An 18,289-nucleotide genomic window follows, 5' to 3' on the forward strand; every position below is an offset into this window, starting at 1 on the left:
GGGGTTGAAGAACACTTGCAGTTTGTCAGGACAGAATATTAAGGTCTTCTTGTGAACAAGTTCCTCCCCTTTTGTGCCTGGCAGAGATATCAGAACCTGCTGGATCGTTGCCATCCTCTGGTTCTCAGTAGGTTGGACAAGAGGAACACAGCTTGTAAATAAACAAACCCCAATAGGGTGACACTTTGCAGAACAACTCACCAGTAACTGTGGAAGTGCAAAAACCATGTGGGTGTGCACATCCATTTTCATAAGCAAAAAAACTCCTCCCGTGCCTGTGGGTGGCTGCTGATGCTCACACATAAAGTGCTCACATGACCTCTGAGGGCAAGGTCTGACTTAGGAACTGCTGCTCTGACAAACTCTACTCTGACACTTGGCTCTTCCCAGCAAGAAACAGGATCTACTTTCACTAAAAACAAGGTTTATGTTACTCTCATCCAAAAGGCAAATATTTTGTTCACTCTTTTCTCCCAGGAGGCTGGAAGGCAAAATACATTAAGGACTGCAAGATCAATGGATATTAAAAGGAAGAATAAAAACAAATCTTAATGAAGTCTGTTGTAAAATGTTTTGCTTCTATAAATGTATCTATAAACAAACAAGTGTTAACTAAACATAAACAAGTGATTAATCACGCTTAGTTTCACACACCCTAGTGCTGAATTAATTGATAGAAAAATGTGGGAAATCAAAGGAGCTATTTCCCCATGCATCATTAGAGCTTCTCACAAAAATTTTTCAGGAGCATTTGTATAGGAACTGGAAACTCCTGTTTTATAGACCCGTATCAGCTTTATTATTATTGTGTTATATTTAGCAACATTTGGTCATATCCAACTCCAGCTGCAAACTATCCACAACAACCACTCAGGAGAACCTTTTCATAGTGTTTGAATTTAGCAGAGAGGCTGAAATGAGCTCATTAGTCGACAAATACAGAAAAACCCAAGCCACTTCTCACACTCCTATTACATTCCTGTGTATCACCTGCAGCAACAGTTTATTGCAAGGACACCTGCACTTTTGTGGAGTGGATGGGTGAGGGAGACAGCAGCTCAGCACCAGGAATCCATAGCAGAGTCAGCCCAGGCAGCAGCTCTCCAGGGCTCCAGCTCCCCATCCCAGCACCCTGCAGGGCTCTGTCCTGCCCCACCACTTTTTGTCTACAAGATGATTTCTCTTACCAGCAAAAAAAATCAGTGCTGCAATGCCTACAGCATTTGATGCCATGAAGAAATAACAGTGAGAATGTACTTAATGCACGCTCAACCATCCTGAAAGGGATTTTCAGCATCTGGGTAAAGAAGATGTTTAATGAAAAGCAAAAATCCTTTGAAGAGTCAATATGCTTGCCAAAGCTTGCCCTGTACTCAGCCCTGGTGAGGCCACACCTCGAGTCCTGTGTCCAGTTCTGGGCCCCTCAGTTTAGGAAGGAGATTGAGGTCCTCGAACAGGTCCAAAGGAGGCAACCGGGCTGGTGAAGGGACTCGAGCACAGACCCTATGAGGAGAGGCTGAGGGAGCTGGGGGTGTTCAGCCTAAAGAAGAGGCAGCTCAGGGGAGACCTCATCACTCTCTACAACTCCCTGAAAGGAGGTTGGAGCCAGGGGGGGGGTTGGGCTCTTTTGCCAGACGACTTTCAACAAGACAAGAGGGCAGGGTCTTAAGTTGTGCCAGGGGAAGTTTAGGTTAGATATTAGAAAGAATTTCTTTATGGAGAGGGTGATCAGACATTGGAATGGGCTGCCCAGGGAAGTAGTGGATTCTCCGTGTCTGGAGATATTTCAAAAGAGACTGGATGTGGCACTCAGTGCCATGGTCTAGCAACCGGAAAGGTGGTTCAAGGGTTGGACTCGATGATCTCTGAGGTCCCTTCCGACCCAGCCAATTCTATGATTGTAATAAACCCAACCTCATAAAAAAAAAAAAAAAAAAAAAAAAAAGCCCAAAAGAAGTAGCCCATACAGTTTTCCTGTGGTCCTGATACACAGGTGCATCACCACACATCTTCAGTTACATAAGCATTTAAAAAAAAAACAAAAAACAAAACCAGTAATATCACTAGTAATAAAAAGTTCCACTACCTTCATTATAAGGTTGACTTTTTCCCCAAAGCCATCCTGTGGCCCAGCTAAGGCCACCTGCTGGGGAGATCTATGGTAGAAAATTCCCTCAACCCTGGAAAACAATGCTGTTCTTTGTATTTCCCATCAGGCAGACGTAAGAGCACTGCTCATTAGCATTCACCTGAGCATCCCAGATGATTTATTGCACCGTTATAAAAATAGAAAATGTCAAGATTTATCTAAAAGCTTCAGATTGAAATTGCTGCAAGAGTCTTATTATGCCAGCAGAGAACTGCTTCATCAGCTGCACCTATGGGTGGGCAGGGGGACATCCTATGACCTAACACCTTTCTCTGGAGACTTGTTTTTCCATGAGAGCTTAACCTTGCTTCTTATTTAAAAGTTGGGTTGCAACTGAATTCTTAATCTTTCTCTTCCCAGAAAAGCCCCATGAATCTGCAATGTGAAATTTAGAGAAAAGCCAAGACAGGAGAAAGACAGATGTATTTATCATGCACAGATGATGTAGGAAGGAGACAAAAAATATTGTCATCAGTGCCTTACTGACTGCAGAATGAGGGAACAGTAATTAATCAGCCAGAGTATACGCTGAGAGGAAATATTGATTGAATTTGGAGAAATTTCAGTTTCCTGAAGGAACTGTTCCCCTGCAAAGGTAACCAGGAAAGTTTCTGTAAATTAGACTGGCAACCAGCCAGCCTGCAGCCAATCTGATGGTTGTTCTAGGCAATTCAGAAAAATATACACCAGATGCACGTTGGTTTCTAAAAAGTAATTTAAATACATTAGCAAATCAATGGCATTGACAGCTTGATGGACTATGATGGAGGAGTCTTCCTCTGAAATATCATCTTTAAAACCTGCAGAGCTCTGGAAACTGAGTTGCAACAACTTTATTTTATTCTTAATTTTATCTTTTCCAATATCTTCTAGTGTTTGGTTATTTCAGCTTAAACTGACATGGAATCCTCTCCTGCAAAATTGGTCCTCAACCCCTCAGGACTCCTGGACATCCCAGCAGTGTGAGAAAGAGGGAAGACTTTTGTTCTTTTGCATCATGGAGGAGCAGAAGATGTCAGGAAGAGGGCTGAGGACCAGCTCTGCTCTGATGAGGTTTGGGTGTCTGTCAGAAAAGCTGCTGTGCCTCTATTGAGTGGAAGCAGCAACTTATTACTCTTGTCCTTTTACCTGACTGGGACACATTTGAAGGTTGGGGGGGATGCTAGCCACCCTCAACATAAAAAAAAAAGGAAACAGTAGAATTAAAAACCCATAAAGAAAAAGCTGGTGTTTGCCCAAGAAAGTATATCATGGGGTCACATAAAATGATCACATCTTCCAGCCCCAAACCACCATCCTCCACAGGGCTGACCACAATCAAACCCAGGTATTAAGGAGGGCAACTGGGCTGGTGAAGGGACTCGAGCACAGATCCTATGAGGAGAGGCTGAGGGAGCTGGGGGTGTTCAGCCTGGAGAAGAGGAGGCTCAGGGGAGACCTCATCACCCTCTACAACTCCCTGAAAGTTGGTTGGAGCCAGGGGGGGTTGGGCTCTTTTGCCAGACGACTTTCAACAAGACAAGAGGGCAGGGTCTCAAGTTGTGCCAGGGGAGGTTTAGGTTGGATATTAGAAAGAATTTCTTTATGGAGAGGGTGATCAGACATTGGAATGGGCTGCCCAGGGAAGTAGTGGATTCTCCATCCCTGGAGATATTTCAAAAGAGACTGGATGTGGCACTCAGTGCCATGGTCTAGCAACCGCAAAGGTGGTTCAAGGGTTGGACTTGATGATCTCTGAGGTCCCTTCCAACCCAGACAATTCTACGATTCTATGATTGCCCTGGGAAGGGGTCACCAGTGTCCAGCAGAAGTGGTGACTCTGCCCATCCCACCAGCCCAGAGAATATTCCTAATGGGACTTGTGTCAGACTGGGTATGGCCATTCCAAGAGATTGAATTAGCAGTTAAAGCAACACCAATCTTTCTGGTTTAAGCACAGTTGGAGAGTTACCTTGCTGCCTTCCTCAGTAATAAACTGTTCCTGGCTAAGGCCATCTTTCATCTGCACAGTAAATAAGACTGTCAGCTAAAGCTGAATTTCTGTTTCTCATCAGTCAAGCAATACAATAAAACTCAGAGCCGTGTATTTGGACAATGATTTTAAAAGAGAAGGCAAACCTTAAGGAAGTTTTAGTAGAATCATTTCCTCTCAGTTGATCAAGGTAACAGACACAGTAATTTAGCTGGGGAAATGTAATATTAAAGCTTACAAGCCTGATAATCAGATTGTCTTTAGAGACAAAAAAAAAAATCAAGCTAGTTTTCCAGACCTCACCATAACCATTAACTATTTACCATCTCTTCACTTAACATCTAAAGAACATTTAGGTAAAAACCCAGCACTTTCAAGAAAAAACAAGCTCTTCTAGCTAGCCTATTTAATTCCAGTTCTACTGTGTAGGAAGTTTTACTGCTGTCAACCAACATTTCTCATCTTTGTAGGAAGGAATTCAGCTGGAAATATTAAAATATTTTCAACACGCTGCTTATTTTTATCTAGAGAAAGATAAATTATTACATGCAGGCAAGCAGCAGTTGCCAGAAAAAACAGGGTTTATTCCCCATACCTGCAACACATCGATCACTACATAAAACTATTTCTCTTTGCAAAACAATTAGCATCATTTGGAGTGAGCTTGTGCAGACTTTCACAGCACTGTTCTGCTGCAGATTGTTACTTGTCTGAAATACAAAGCTTACTTTTTTTTCCAGTACATTCACAAAGAGGATTTTTTGAGAGGGGAAACACAGGTAGAAACATTACACCCTATTCTCTGTGATTCTTGCAAAAACCCGATAAATCCTACAATAGTCAAAATGCAATGATTCAGGCTGCCAAAACAAGTATTTGCTTTTCCCAATATTCTGATAACATTTTACATAAATGCAGAAGCAAACACAATAGAGTCTGAAATCAGACTAGAGCTCTGCCACTCATTTCATACCCTTCTCTCCTAGCACATTCCATTTCTGAAACCCCAACACGTCAGCAGAGCCTTTGTAACAGAAGATACATAACCATGATCTCTCCAGGGCTTAGGAGATTGTGATTTTGTTTGCTCATATTTTTTTCAACAGATGGAATAAAATCTCCATTTCCTTTACTAGAATATAAAAAATAATAGCATATGGAAAATGCTAGAAAAGCCTTGATACCAGAGCCACCTCTCCAGACCTGTTGGCACAACCTAGACTTTACTTTAATGGTTGGGAAAATTACTTTTTTTTTTTTTCCTTTGTGCATGAATCCATCCTTACAACCAGCCAATGGATCTCTCATCAGTCCTAGCTGTCTTTTGGGGAAGATCACCCACCCAGCAGTTTCAGGGCCTCTCTCCTTCTGCCCTGCAGCTCCATATTGGAGCTCTCTGCCTGGGCATGACTTGGGGTTCTGAGATCTCCAACAAAACACCATCCAGAAGAGGACAGACAAGTAAATCTCAGAGTCCTTGTGCCACCCAATTCTAAATTCAGAGAGCTTTCAACTTCTTCACTTCCTCTTTCATTGGGGAGAGAACAGCTTGTCCTTTTTCTTGTCAAGAGAGAGCCATAGATAGATAAAAATTCCTTATAAATATTCCTATCTATCCAAACCCAAACATTCAAAAATTGTGACTTACAATCCCCTTCCAAACCATGGGGTCAAATTAATGTATCATGAGGTTTTTAAAGATACTGTCTTACAAATTATGGAATACTATATATATATATGTACTTTGTGTTACTCATTAAGGTATTTACATGATCAGAAACTACAAAGTTTTTATCAACAGTTAAAGAGCCAGAAGTTCACCTCAGGGAAAAAAATAATCATCACATATTCATAAGATTCCTGGAGGCTGAACCTTTATAAGTCGTCCAACTGTTACAATTCATCACATGTAAATTTATGGGACTTGGCAACAATGGAGTTGTCTCCAGGGATGGTCAGAGAGGGAAAGTGCACTTGGTTAACCTCTGATTTTTTTATTTTTTTTTTAAAAAGGAGATACAGCAAGCTAAAAATGCCCCCCTAAGTATTTCCTAAAGCAGCTCATTGATTAATTCAGAGCACTATGGAACACACAGTGTGCTTATCTTGTCAGCACCCAGTCATGAAATATTTTGACATTTGTTAACCAAAACTAGATGCACTCTGGAAAATGAAAAACTGGGGAAATAAAATAACAATTTTTGAAAGTATGTCAGAGTCATAGAACCATGTCCTTTCCATGCTTGTTGCCTAGAGCAAATCAGAGGTGAGAAGTCAGATTTAATAAAAAGTAGTGAACAGCTTTGGAGTGGCCGTTCGCTTTTTTTTGTTAAAGGCAAAGAGAATTTCAGGGGAAAAGTGGGGTTTTTTCCCCAAACAAAAATCTAATCTTTAATCAATTTTACAAAACAAAATATGATGGATGAAAAATTATATTACTACTCATAGCATTTTTTTTCCTTATTTTAAAACTTGAAATACAACAAATGAAAAGTATTCCTACCCATGTCCAGCCCCTGCTGTTCCAAACACAGCCCAGGCTTGGTCTCAGCCTGCCCTGCAGGAGTTCAGCTTTGCTTTTTGAATCCCCCCTCCTCTCCCCAGTGCTGGCTGATGGCCAGTTTTACTTTGTGCCTTTTTACCAGTCAACAGACTTCAGTCCTTAGGCCAGCACACGATGCAGGTGAGGTGACAGACACAGAAATCTGGTGGCATCACACCCTGCGTGTTGCTTTGCTGGTGTCAGGGCAGGCAGCCCAGGAGCAGCCCCACAGCAAAGCTTCAGAGCTGTTCTTCAGAGGTGTTCTCAGCCACTGCTGTGCCAGGAACTGGAGCTGAGCTACAATTTATGCTCTGCTGTGTACCAGACTCCTACTCCTGAGGAATATTTACCATGCAAAACCAAAAATATTGCCATAAGGTGTGAAGAAAAAAAAAAGTAAAATCAAGTGTCTTTTGTTCAAGAGGAAACACAGTAAATGGCTGGTGTTTTTCAACACTGCAGTACTTTTATAAATGTCTACTGACAGAGCAACTTTCACCCTGTAGTTCTGGGATTGTAACAATCAGAGTCCTGCATTCCCCAGCTCTGCTCCAGAATGAGTATAAAGGTAACAAAACCAGTCCAACACAAAACTGTGACTGACACAAAATTCATTTTGTCATTTTGATGGCCAAAGTGGAATTAATAAAGCCAGTTGAATGCTATTGCTTGCTTTCCTTTTGTCCCTGCTCAAACCTAATATTGAGTGATCTATAGTGTCCACTTGGCCCTAATGTCAGTGTCTGACATCTGTGTTTCCTTCAAGTGTTTTCTGAGGATTATTATATGCAAGAGGAGAGCACAGACTAGAAGTTTTACAACAGGTACCATACTCTGTCTTTTGGAAATTACTGAGGTAGAATAGTAGAGGGGTGGGAATCACTGTGAAGATTTCTACAAAGGACAATCTAACATGCTGAATTATACTTGTATAATGTATTGCACTTGGGAATGTATTACACAGAAATGAGATAATACCAGGGTATGAGTGGCAAGTAACTCTGCCACTTGGTGCACACACTCAGAAGAAAAAAAAAAATGTAGCTCTTTTGTTATTTCCACTCAAAGGATCCAGTTAATATCAGTGTTAACATCAGCTGTCAAAACATCCACTTAGCAAATCTGCATCCCTTATTTATCCAGAAAAAGAAGGTGAAACACCTGAGCAGTTACCAGAAAAACAGAAAATACTTATGTAAAATATTTTTGTTTCATTTCTGTTACTCCCTCATTACATACTTAGTATGTTAGATTCCACACTTGGAAACACATAAATAAGTCAAGACAATTTTCATTCATCCCTGAATATACCATTATTTCCCTGATGGGATTAAATCCAGTCAGCTAAGACACTGTCACTGAGAAGCCCATGTACCATGTCAGCCTTGGTGTCCTTGCTGCAGCCTTGCAGCACAGCTGTTGCAAAGCCAGGACTGCTCCCCATCCCCAGCATGCACAGGAGCTTCTGCTTCATCCACCATCCAGCCCCTTCTGCCCTGATCTGAGGACTCAATATCCAGCATAAAACTGTGTGTCCTATTTCTGGAGCCACAGAAACTCAAAGAATACACAGTTCCACAGTCCTGGAGATAGCTTTGCTGCCATGATGCTTGCTTACCCCAGTTAAAGCATTCAACTCTTTCCCTTCCTTTTCATCCACAGAGGGAGAAGAACACAATTCTATTTTCCAGGATAAAAACCAGCTAGAGATAGAAAATGACATTGCCTACGTGCCTTCAACTACATTTTATACATCAGCTGGCACTGACAGGGCCTTACCTCTATACAGGGTATCCACATTCTCAGTAGGAAGCTCTTTCTTGGCAGCTGCTCTGCGATAGACCACGTGTGTTCTGCCTCCCTCCTCCTCCTCCTCCTGGGCCCCCTTCTCCAGAGGCTCAATGAAGAACTCGTCCTTGTCTGTGCGAATCATCCCAGCCTGCAGGGACAGGGCAGAGATCAAACATTCTGTTATTGCACGTACAGCAGAAGCTGTGAGTAAACAGTTACAATATGCTTAAGTACACTTTAGTGCTCTCTAGGGAGCAATTAGGATGCAGAGAGGAAATCAGGTGAATTCTTTATTAGAGCAAAATGAAGCATCATTTCCCCCAACTTGACAAGAAAGGGCAAAAGGTACAACCTTTAACCAGAAGGACTTCTCCTCAAACCACAAGAGCAAAGTAAAGGTCTAAGAATCCGTCTAGGAAGCATATTCCTACTAGGAACCAGCTACAACAAAGGTACTAACATCTCTGTCAAGCCCAGACTGCTCCAGTGGTTACTATCCCTACTAAATAAAGCTGGTCCCAACGTTCAGTTCAGCAGTCAAACAATGCAGAGTCAGCCTTTCTATTCAGAAACAAGCTGGAAAAGTACCACATCTCACATGCAGGGAACTAAGCTTTGTGATTCTTTCCCCCTCGGCACAAAGGGTTCAGCTGTCAAAATACTGTTTCAAGAATTAGCCACAACTATTTTTAAAAAGGTGTCACTTGTGCATTGCTAAGGAATAAAAGCTTATTCAGAATCAGCCAGATACCTTGGCATGAAAAAAAAGAGGAATCTGCAATTCTACTGAGAACCTCAAAGGAACATCACCCAAGCAGTTCTCACTGTGTTCAGAGGAAACCCTCATAAAGACTGAACACTTTATAAAGGAAAGTCTTTTCATTAACTTCATGCAGATGGAACAGCTTGGGCTGGAACACCTGCATTTGTCTCCTCTTGCAGTCCTTGCCCTGCTGCAGAAGGTCACAGCAGGAAGTAACTGGCTTGCAGAGGTGCTTGGCTTGAATCAATTTTGTACATCTCTATGCTGAGAACTTAAACTACAGAACACATAGCTTAGGAAACAGAAGGTCTGGCTCCTAACCTGAAAGAAATTGCTTAGATTATTATTAAGAAAAGGCCCAGATTCAACCTTCAGAAGCTCCTTCATCGTGTTCTTTCCCACTGCACACTGATGAGCCCAGAGACACTGGGCTCTCAAACCTCTTGACTCTGTTCTACACTTGGTATTCGAGTTTCTGGGAGCCTAAATCTTCTGCTGGATAAGTCCTACCTCTAGTCCTTCCACTAGTTTGGTTTCTTTGAATCCAGTATCCTCACTGGAAACAAGTATAATCTAAACATTCTTATCATATCCCAGCACTAAAGTTCTCACACAAAGCATATTTTTCTTCTACAAGCAGCAAACTAAATTCCTACTGCTATAAATACAGTATGTTCTTTGGTTCCCTCCTTGGAAAAATGTCAGGTTCATTTGTCATGTCTTAACTTACATTAGGCAAGATTTTCATTCCCAGATTTCATATATATAATGTATACAAAAACAGATTGAAGGGGAAAGATTAAAGACACAAAATTATATCAAAGCAATTTAAACTGGTGCCATTCTGCCTGTATAGAGGAAACTGAATTTGAAATCCTGTCCTGTTTCTTCTTATCTAATTTAGATTCTACATTAGACACAAAAAAGTTGTGACAGGCTCAGCAGCTCAAGGAAGCTGAGACAACCAAAAAAATAAGTACTGAACCTAGGGAGACAGCACCTGAACTTTTACTGTAAAGAAGAATGCTATTCTTCTTTCAATGTAAAGTTTGATTGCTTACACACATACTCCTGTATATAGAATAATACAGTCAGAAATTTTAAAGCCTTTTTGTGAGAAATGTACAACTAAGGATCAAGAAGGATCAGGCACTTGCATGCTCAGCTGCACGAAGTACAATGCACATGCCAGGTACTTGCCCAGGAGAATCACACAGAGTTTCACTCTCATGTGCAAAAAAAATGTGATTTTGCTACATGTTCACACATATTTCTGGATTTATTAAACCTACTATTAACCAAGCAGATCTTAGTGTGAATTGCAGACCCCAGCATCCTGGGGAACATGCCCTGTATGCAGGAGTGGGTACTGAGGGGAGTTTGGGGAAATTTAGATCTTCTAAGAAACTTCAGAGAGAAGCTGGTTCTACAATCAGTGGCTGAACTGATCAGACAGAAGAACAACTTTTGTAGGTGAACTTTAGCTTCCAGGGCATGGTGGCCTTTTGGAAAAGAAAACATTAGGTCAGAGTGAATATGCCCCCCTGTGGAGATGAAGCTGACACCCTGGGACAAACTGCAGGACTAAACAAGAAATTTTTGTTGTTCCCAAGACATAAAATCCAATAGTCAAATGTTGATGGCTCCTGCAGCTTATTGTGCCTCGTGCTGACACTTTTGCATGCAGGAGGATTGGTGTAGCACTGATTGCTGCCAAATAGCAGCCCATCCATCAGGTTCTTCTCAAATAGACATGACACCACACTGTACATCCCCAGGGCAGTATCCTCCCAAAGTCTGTTGAAGTGTAGAAAGGAAGGTATTTAACCTTCAAACATGGCTGAATATATCTTTTCTCATTTTAATCTTGGACTAAAATAACTTTGTATCTTACACCAGAGTTTCTCTTTTCCTTTAGTCCTGAGAAACACATCAATAATCTTTGATCAGAATTCTTAGGAAAGAATTAGTGTGTTTGAATTTTAAAAGAATTATATGTTTCTATATATTGTATATCCTACACAGTCTTTTATTTAGCCAACATATTCTCATGAAATAAAATAAGAAAAAAATGGATGTTTAAGACTTAAAGAAAATTCATTGAGATGGCAAAGCAGAGTTCTTACAGCAACCCACAGTTCAAGCCATCTGCCTAATAACATACCCAGAGTTATAAATGATTCATTAAGAAATATGTGGGGCTCCTGAATGTCTCCACCACACATTTCCTTGCTGCTTTGAGCAAGACATTTAACCTCTTTACTTCCATTTCTCCACCTCTGAACCAGCATAACAACAGTCTTGCAGGATAATTACAAGGGCTGATTTGTTTTGGTTTTTTTTTTGGCCAAGAGCTTTGAACATGAAAAGCTCAAGATGAATTGCCAAATACATTTTTTTTTCTGATAATACTCAGAACACCCTCAAAAAGCCAGCATGAAAGGGAGACTGCTTTTAGTCTCAACACCACTGTTGTGCAAAGCCAAGCAACATAAAGGCACCAGTGGCAGCGTGGGTTTGCTCATGCCTTTCAGCCATCAGTCCTTTACTTATCCACGGGTGTCACCAACCTTGCAGCAGCCTGTCCTGCCAGGAGAGCTGTCAGAAAACCACCGAGTTTATGGTGACACCTGAGGGCCTTCAAGTTGGTGCAACCTCTGGGAGAATGGCTCTGGATGACTAAAATGTAAATGCTGAATTGTTTGAGCAAATCTGTGCCTTCTGTTTGATTTGGGTTAGATGAGGGACTTAAGGAAATTCTTGGACTATGATTTATTGGGCTAACGTTTATTCCACGGGGTGTGAAAGCAGAATTAAGCCTTCAAATCCCCAGTTTCCTCAGCTTCTAAGCAGAAGAACAGTAGCTCTTCTTATGAATTAAGAGATTAAAAGTAACTGCTAGGAACAACATTTTTCTATCCAACACTGCCCATCACCCATCCTAGGACTGCTGTACTTCCAGGGGTTATGGATCAGCAGTGCCCTCTCTGCATGCTGCAGCCACACACACACACACTGTGTAATTCAGAACCAGGTGTGGGATTCAGCATCCCCATGAAAAGGACTTCCAATTCTGGGCAAAAAACTGCTGAGCTGTTACCTCCTCCTTTCCTCTTCTCAGACTTTTAACTTGAAACTGAAGTGAAGCTGGGAATATTGCTAAATAATGATGGCAGCAACAACTGTGTCCTGTGACTAGTGAAAATATAAATTAATTGGAAAAGTGTTTGCTTTTGGAATGAATCAAACTGTAGCAAAGGGCCTACAGAATCCCACTAGTTCCCAAAGCAGGACATCCCCAGGAGTTCATTCCAAGAGTTTCTAGGTGCCCAGTGCAAATGACTGAATTCAAGCAGTGGTTATCACTCATTAATACATATTAAAGACTAGAGCACTTAAATCAAAAAGAATCTGCAGTTCAGAGAATCAAAACCCCTGCTAAGGTTGGCAAGGTAGTTATTTGGAAGTGAAAGTCACCCAGGAAAAATTCTCAAGGAAGGCAGAGAGTGAGTGTCCTGCCTAATCAAGACATTGATAAGCCACAAATGAGTCTATTGCAATACAGAGGGCTGGAGTTTAACACTCCCCTAATCTCTTTTGGGGGTAAGAAGGCTCCTGCTCATCCCTGAGGACCTGCTTCCAAGATTATCAAGGACCACAGGATCTACAGATACTGGCAATGGCCGTGGCCGCATGGACCCTTTTCTACCACTTGAGCTTTACAAGGTCATGGAGCTTTACACTGTGCCATCAAGTCACCATCTCCACCTGGGGGTTTGTACCCAAGGTGATTACACCAGTCCCATCAAACTGGTTCTGCCCTGGCCCAAACCAGGACAGGTCTGCACAGCACTCATCTGGAAGGCAGCATTTAGGACCTCCTCTCCAGCCCAGCAGCTCTGCCAACAGTTGGACAGAGTTTGTCACCACATTGCAGAGCTCAGCTGAAAAGCAGATTTCTTCTCCGGTCTCCTACACATCCCCAACCCCTCTTGCATGTCTAAAGCCATCCTTTAGAAGTCTAATTTGACAGAAAAACTGTCTGGCATATTTAGATCTACAGAAAAATCCAAGTTTTGTAGCATTAGCTCCCGCAGATAATTAAATGTCTCACTGGCTCTGCACTTGGTGAGCAATTTAATTGTCTCCTCATTCCCATTCCCATCACAGCTCCCTGTTCTAGGCTGTAATGAAGTAACCCAGCTAGCTGCTGCTTCAGGACTCCAGAGCCTCAGCCTATCCTGTAACTGAGAGTTTAATTAATGTTCATTTTCCTGCTCATTAGTACAGCTTTACAAAGTTTCTTACTGCCTTATAAAGGAGATTTACTTCCCAATCTCCAAGCACATGATAAAGACAGGAAGCTAAAATTAAATGTGAACACACCTGAAATTATTATTAAAAAATCCAGGTGTCTGCTTAGTTAATTAAATCAGCAGCCTACAAAAACAGAGGATTTCAGAAACTCTTAGAAACAGCATTTCTGTGAATAGAGAGAGCTTTTTAAAGTATTTGATTCCAGAAAAGGTGATCAGACACATGGCAAACCTGTACACTCCTAAATACAATCCTGAAATTCAGGTGATTTTCTTGAGACTAAAGGGAGGTTCAAACTATAGGACATTTAACCTCAGTGCCTGGGTTAGGAGCCTGCACTCCCTGTGCTGCCCATGAAGCCTCCAGAGGGGAATTTGTAGTATGGGATCCTCCCACCAATCAGTTCACAGAGAAGCATTATACCCTAGAGATGTCAAAAAAATCTGTAGATTACTTCAAAGAGAAAGTATTTACATTTGCAGGGCAGCACACTGGAAAAATGTAGCAGGAGGAGCCATTCTTGCTCCTGAAGCTCGACGAGCTGCTGGTCTCTCCATGCCTCACACCAGAGTGAGCTTCCTCTGTGGGTGTGTGTCCCACCTTTATTGGCCCCCTGGTAATAGGGGGCCTGCCCTAACCAGGCACAGGTGGACTCACACCCACTCTTTGGCAACTCGAGGCACCTGGTTTATCTTGTTTCTCTACAGAAAAAAGTCTTATTCTACTTTTACATCAATGTGCCTGTACCCTAAATACACAACTGCTTTCCTTTTGACCACTGGCATAGCCAGTTTCAGAGAACCTCAAAGCAAACTCCACATTATTTTTATTTGCAGCCCTTCTCTAGGTCTTAGAAACACAGGAATGTGCTTCTTCCAAACAACAACCCTGAAGGACAGAAATATTATCAGTTCAATGACATTAGCATGGACCTGAGGCATCAGGAGCTCTGACATCAGCAGCACAGGCACCCATTGTAGCCTAGAGCAGAAGAGAGGAGGCAACACAGAGCTCCCAAACTCATCCCTGCAGCACAGGATCTCTCAACATTTTCAGCTGAGCATCCCTCCAGCAGTGTATTCATTCCCAATCACACAGATCATTGATTCAGGAACAGACAGGTTTGGCATTTTATTTCCATTCATCTTTGTTCATATATAACAATGAAAAGAAAAAAAAAAAAAAAAAAAAGCTTCTTATGTCATATTTGCATTTGATTCTTTGAGAATATGCTCTTAGCTACTGAAGCATTGCAGAATAATTGTGCAGTGCTGCTATTTCATTTTTCTTTACAGTGAATGGAATTGTAACAAACATTTGGAACATGCTGCTGCTTATTGTGCTGCGTGCTGCTGCTGCTCTAAAGCTACACTGATTTATTCAGTCCCAGCCTGGATGGCTCAGTTTTTAACTAAACATATATATTTTTATTGTTTAGTCTAAAGAAGTAATTTTCAGCTTTTTTTTTTCAAGTCAGTAGGCAATTCAGTTGCTTTATTTTTACACGTTCTCAATAAATTAAGGGGGAAATGATTATTTATTCATATAGAAATTACACAGACAGAGAGGCAGAGCCTGCTGGGTAACCTTACAAAAGCTGCATGTGACTTAGGGCCCTTGTTTATCCTCTGGAGAATGGGAATAAGGTCCTGTTTTTAATGCACTTCGAGATCTACTAATGAAAAGCACCACACAAGAGCTATTCATCCCAAGAATGCTTTCATGATAGGCTGCTTTCCTACAGTCCTTGGAGCTCACAGGAGGCTGGATATCTGTCTATTCATGCATCTATACACTTTCACTGCTACCAAAAATAAAGTTTTGTCCCTGGAGCTCAGCTTAGTCACTACACAGTGGCAGGTGTGATTAATAATAGCAGTGGGACAAATCTGCAGCCAACCTGACCTGAAGTTAAGAGAACTGCAGTAGTTTATAGCAGATGAGAATCTGAAGCCAAATCTTGCATTTGTATGATCCTGGTAAAACTCATTTTAGAAACTAAAAATGGGTTTTCTGTGGTTTTTAGGAGACATGATAGTGAGATAGCCTGTGTCTCATTCTCACTGAACTATCAAGAAAACAAACACAATAAAAGTGATTTCACAAAGCATCGCCAGTGGATTTCAAGACAAGGATCCTGGCCACAGTCCCTGGCTTTTACCAATGGACAACACTAAAAACTTCACTTCCAACTCTTCTGCTTTTAGAAGAAATCTACCAAATTCTCATCTCTGTGATCCAGTGCCTGCCCATGGCCAGCAGCAGTGCAGGGGATCAGGGCCATGATCCTTAAGCAAAGCTCCTGACTCTGTTCCCTACAGTCTGCCCCATCCTAGCAGCTGCTCACCTCTGGTAGATCACAAGAGGTAAATCTCATCTTCAAAACGTTTAGGTAACACACAAAACCGTGGGAACCCTGCTGCAGAAGTGTAACAAGAGGCTCCAGAGCAGACCCTGCAGCTGCTCCAGGGAAACTGCATCCCAGCTTTGCCAGGTTGGCTTCCATCTTTGCTTCAATCTTTAGGATACCTCCACCACCTAACAGAAGGAACCTCATTTCTGAAGTGTTCAGCTGCAAGAGCTGTCACTACTCTGTAGGTTTTTCTAAGCAGAGACAAGCAGTTCTTTTAACTAAAACACTTAAGCAAGAACTTTTTGGCTTGATGGCCACAGGTATGTGCAATTCCAAGTGAGAAAGAGGTGAGTTATTAAGTAGCTGCTAAGAAGGAAAATGAAAAATGCTGCAGATCTTGCAGAGTCAGGGGATTGTAAACTTGATTGCTGTTGTTGCAAGCAGGGAATAGTAATTGTAGTTCCCTGCAACACAGTTTCTCCGTTTTAATCTTTCAGGGAGGAAAAGCATGAATATCAAGTCCATGAATTTGCTAAGAGCGAGATCCAAAAGCATTAACTTCCCCAATTTTAACCCAAGGAACCATTTGAAAAAAAGCATTTCTGAGGTCACTTTGACAAAATGCACAGAGCCCTACCCTCAGCAATAGAAATGAATTGACATTCTGCAAGAAAACAAAGCCAGGCTGACTGGAAAGCTCTTCAGCTCAAACTCACACAAAATGGGACAATTGCTACACAAGTTTCTTTCCAAAAATATGTTTGCTTAAGGCACAAATCACCACCCACTGAAGTCAAGGGGTGTCACATTCATAAATCTCAAGGCCAGGATTCATAAATGGATTCATAAATATTAAAGCAGTTTAGTCTGACCTTCTACATAAGACAGGCCAAAGACTTTCACCAAAGCATCGCTGTAACCTCCCAAAAATCAGTCTTCATTCTGAATTCTGAAGGGCTGGGTAAGGTCTATTAATGGATAGGAAATGGAATTTAGATCTTTGCTATGGTAAACAAGATTAAAAAATCCAAGCCACAAAGTGGAGGAAAATGTTTACTGTACTTTTAAAAGTGTAATATATTAAATTGAGTTGAAATTTAGCATTTAAAGTAACTTTAAATTACATTATAGAAATCCTGAATATTTCCTTTAGAAGATGGCACTGTGCAGCAACATTTCATATTCCTAAGAGAGCTGCAGAGCACAAGCTGCAGGGCAGCAGGAGCCAGGTCTGGCCTGGACCATTCCCATCTCCTCTGCTCCACCACCCCTTCCCAAACAGCAGCACCAGTGCCCACACAATGAGCAAGGTGAGGAAGCTTACCCCAAAATCACCATCCTAGAAAGCCAGGAACCTCGGCAGAACCAGATCTCCCTGGTCCTCAGTTCCTGACTTTTTAGCTACTCCAGAGAAAGCAAGACTCCCAAAAAGGTAAAAATTGCCACGTGGGAGAGAACATCTTACACCCACTTCAGACTGTTCCATGCAACAGCTCAAAACCCAAATCCAGCTGCAGGGCCAGAGGTGACCAATGCAGCTGCTCATGGCTTAGAAATCAGAGAGGCTCCTTCTCTGCTAAATGCAAATTTTCCTTAAACTGAATGCCCAAAAGGGTAAGGGGAAACAAAAGCACCAAAGGTTTGCTACAGCTGGGGATGGTTTTCCTTTCCACATCCTATAGATGAGCTTATTTTAATCTTCCTTCTCTTATCCTGTATTGGAGGAATGAACCCAGAAAGGGGTTATCCAAATGCAAACATGAAAACCTAATGAGAAATGAGCTTTCAATTTCATACTGCTCTCAGTTGTAGGCTCTTAGTACAAGATGTCAACAATGTGCAAGATTCAGTACAGAAACTAAAATAATTAATCCCTGGAGGAACAGGCTTATTAAGAAGGATTAAATCAAAGAATTAATGTACACTTTTTGTCTATATGACAAAGAGGAAGGGAGGCATATGATAACTTTCCAAGATTTGAAAGCACAGAGAGAAGAATTGCTGATGAGAAAAGTTTGGATGTATGGGGAAATAAATGAAAAAAAGAAACGGATGGAAATTTCAGGCTGCAATGTTGAGGGCAATCTTAGGCAGCTTAAGGAAAACAAACAAACAAAAATAAAACAAAAAACACACTCAAAATCCTGTCCTTAAAAATCTTTAAACATTCCTTATTCTTTACATTGCATTGGTACGTACAAAGCTGAGGCATTGCACAAAAAATACATTTTAGCAGAGTTCTGTGGAGAAAGTAAAAAAAACCATGAGCTGAGCCCAAAGCAGGCTCAAGGAAGTCAGGAGTAGCTGATGATCAATGTCCTTGGAAAAGCAAACTGAAACATGAACTGGGCCTTTTCTGAGAGCCCCTTGCTTGAGCCCAGCCTGTCCCAGGATCTGCTCTG

General features: G+C 41.6%; 1 protein-coding gene across 2 annotated transcripts in view; it reads right to left on the bottom strand.

The window, feature by feature from the left end:
* The window catches only part of ADAMTS2 (ADAM metallopeptidase with thrombospondin type 1 motif 2), a 172,471-nt gene that overhangs the window by 98,193 nt on the left and 55,989 nt on the right, over positions 1 to 18,289 (bottom strand). For both annotated transcript variants that reach the window (XM_030459270.1, XM_030459269.1), the window contains exon 3: positions 8,443 to 8,602. In XM_030459270.1, coding sequence (XP_030315130.1) covers positions 8,443 to 8,602 — 160 coding nt within the window. The remainder of the gene's footprint in view (positions 1 to 8,442; positions 8,603 to 18,289) is intronic.

The sequence above is a fragment of the Calypte anna genome, chromosome 13 (genome assembly GCF_003957555.1).
Source record: "Calypte anna isolate BGI_N300 chromosome 13, bCalAnn1_v1.p, whole genome shotgun sequence".
NCBI classification, from domain to species: Eukaryota; Metazoa; Chordata; class Aves; order Apodiformes; family Trochilidae; genus Calypte; species Calypte anna.